The 2,466-nt window shown below is 49.6% G+C and overlaps 1 protein-coding gene across 1 annotated transcript in view; it reads left to right on the top strand.

The window, feature by feature from the left end:
- NID2 (nidogen 2) overlaps positions 1 to 2,466 on the top strand; it is a 61,313-nt gene that overhangs the window by 37,729 nt on the left and 21,118 nt on the right. The window contains exons 10-11 of the mRNA XM_023514490.1: positions 1,224 to 1,352; positions 2,047 to 2,190. Of these exons, the coding sequence (XP_023370258.1) occupies positions 1,224 to 1,352; positions 2,047 to 2,190 (273 nt within the window). The remainder of the gene's footprint in view (positions 1 to 1,223; positions 1,353 to 2,046; positions 2,191 to 2,466) is intronic.

Raw genomic sequence — 2,466 nt, forward strand, 5'->3', positions numbered from 1 at the left:
CCAAGCCAGGATTAATAGTTCTTTAAGAGAGAGATTATTCAGTAAATCCTCATAAAACACGAGAGGTTTGCTAAGCCCAGTCAACACTGTGTGATCAGCTTGAAACTCAGTTTTCCATCAGTCCCTCACATAGTTGCAATAAAATGAGACCGTGGGGACAGCATCGTGGGGACAGCGGTTGGAATGAGACAGGCCCGTTGGGGAACATAACCCTCACAGGCAGCTTTCCCGCTCCTTGAATTGCTTGTCACCTCTGCCATGGTCCACCTAGCCCCCAAGCTGGCTGCTGAGAACCACCCTCCACCCTCTGTCGTAGAGTATGGGCTCCCTGTCCTCGCCAGACGTTCCATTCTCAGCCTTCTCTCCTTCCTTTTCCCTGCTGGTTTCAGCAGGTGAAGACATGTCTCCTTGCTAGGACAAACGTGTGCTGGCAGCAGAGCCCCCTACCACCCTCCTGCTGGGCGGGCTCTGTGCTTTGGGCCGACCCTTGTTCTCTATGTTTCTGCCTCTGATGCAGGAGCTCTGTTGTCTGGTTTTCCTAAAAACAGAATTTATATCAAAATGACCCAAAACTGTGGTTCAGTTTAGTCCTGTTTGTCCTTTTTTCTAAATAGATATTTTTGGAGTTGAGTTATTGAAGGATGGTGCTGTGTTTGAATATTTGGCTCCTCGAAAACTCCTGTTGAAATGTAACCCCCAGCGTGTCAGGACTGAGAGCTGGGGCTGTTCAGAGGAGCTGGGACGTGAGGGCTCTGCTCTCGACAATGGGCTCATGCATTCCTGGATCCATGGGTTAACATGGGAGTGGAACTGGGGTTTGTAGGAGGACGAAGAGAGACCTAAGCTAGCACATGCAGCCCCCTTGCTGTGTGATGCTCCATGCCACCTCGGGATTCCACAGGGAGTCTCCACCAGCAAAACGTCCTTCAACAGATGTGGGGCTTGACCTTGGACTTCTCAGCCTCCAGAACTATAAGAAACAAATTCTTTTTCTTTAGAAACTTTTCAGTTTTACATTTTGAAGTATTGACTGGTATTTTGTGTAACCAGTCAACCAAAATACAGGGCTACCCACTCAGATTTAACCTAGAATATGCGTGCGTATTACTGAAAGACTAGCTCCAACTCTCGGAGTTTGAATGTTCGCAAAATAATGAGTTTTCAGGCCGCCCCCTTCTGAGATGCTTGACTCACGTAGCAACTTTTGCCCTCTTTTTTGCTAGATGTAAATGAATGTGCGACTGGCTTCCACCGCTGTGGCCCCAACTCTGTGTGCATCAACTTGCCTGGGAGCTACAGGTGTGAGTGCCGGGGCGGGTACGAGTTTGCAGGTGACCAGCACACCTGTGTCTGTGAGTACCAGAATCCTTTCTCTTTTGGCTACAATGGTGCTGAATCTTGCTTTTTAATCCACTAATGTTTCCATGTCTGTTATACAGAAGCTTTGGGATGTGATTTCCTTAAAAACACAATTTATACCAAAATAACCCAAGGCTAAGGCTCAGCCCAGCCTTTTTGTTTGTTTTCACTGTTTTTCCCTAAATAAAAATGTGTGGTGGTGTCACTGAAGGATGTTCAGTGGTGTCCCTGTGTGTCTAGGTAATTGGGCTGGTCATGTAACAAGACTACCAGCCTCTCTAGGAAAGACCCTCAGATCTGGAAAAGCTCAAGTATTTCTCAAGTTAGAATGCAGTAGACTTGTGAATCACAGGTGCTTATCTAATAAATTACACCCTTGCTAGGGTTGCAAAAGATGCTTCAGGCCTAAACGTGGATTCACAAGAACTAGAATTCCAAACTCATCCATTGTTAGAACTAGAGGATGATAGAGAAAATAGCTGCTTTAATCCAGGGGCATAAAAAAGTAGCAGAGGCAGGAGAAACCCTGTGTGTCCTGAACTTTAACGTGCGGATGAACCAGCCAGCCTTGGCCATGGACGAGACTGTGACTCGCTGGCCTGGGCACCTGCATCCCCCACAAGCCCCAGGTTGTGCCCTGAGGAGTGAGGCTCCCCCTTCATGGGCGACCTTGCCTTGTCTTTTCAGCGACCACCCCGCCTCCCAGCCCCTGTGAGGATGGCAGTCACAACTGCGCTCCTGCCGGCCAGGCCCGCTGCATTCCCCACGGAGGCCTTGCGTTCAGCTGCGCCTGCCTGCCTGGCTACACGGGCAACGGGCACCAGTGTTCCGGTGAGTACTCACCGTCAGCCTCAGGGATCGACGAGTTGTCTTGGGTCCACATCCCCACACCGATGGGACCTCTTCCAGAAAGGGCCTCTCCCTCTCTTTGACTCAAACATCTTTTCAGTTGCCAAAAGAGAAAGAGAAAAGGCGAAGTTTGGGTCTGAAAGGAGAGATGAGGGTGATTTCCCTTGGACAAAGCAATGAGGGCACCAGGTTGGCCTTGGTGGGGACATCACTGCAGAGCCTCTGTCACCTGGTAACCATCATGCAGCAGGTGTTGGC

Source organism: Otolemur garnettii, unplaced genomic scaffold (genome assembly GCF_000181295.1).
Source record: "Otolemur garnettii isolate 467f Iridium unplaced genomic scaffold, OtoGar3 scaffold00054, whole genome shotgun sequence".
Taxonomy (NCBI): domain Eukaryota; kingdom Metazoa; phylum Chordata; class Mammalia; order Primates; family Galagidae; genus Otolemur; species Otolemur garnettii.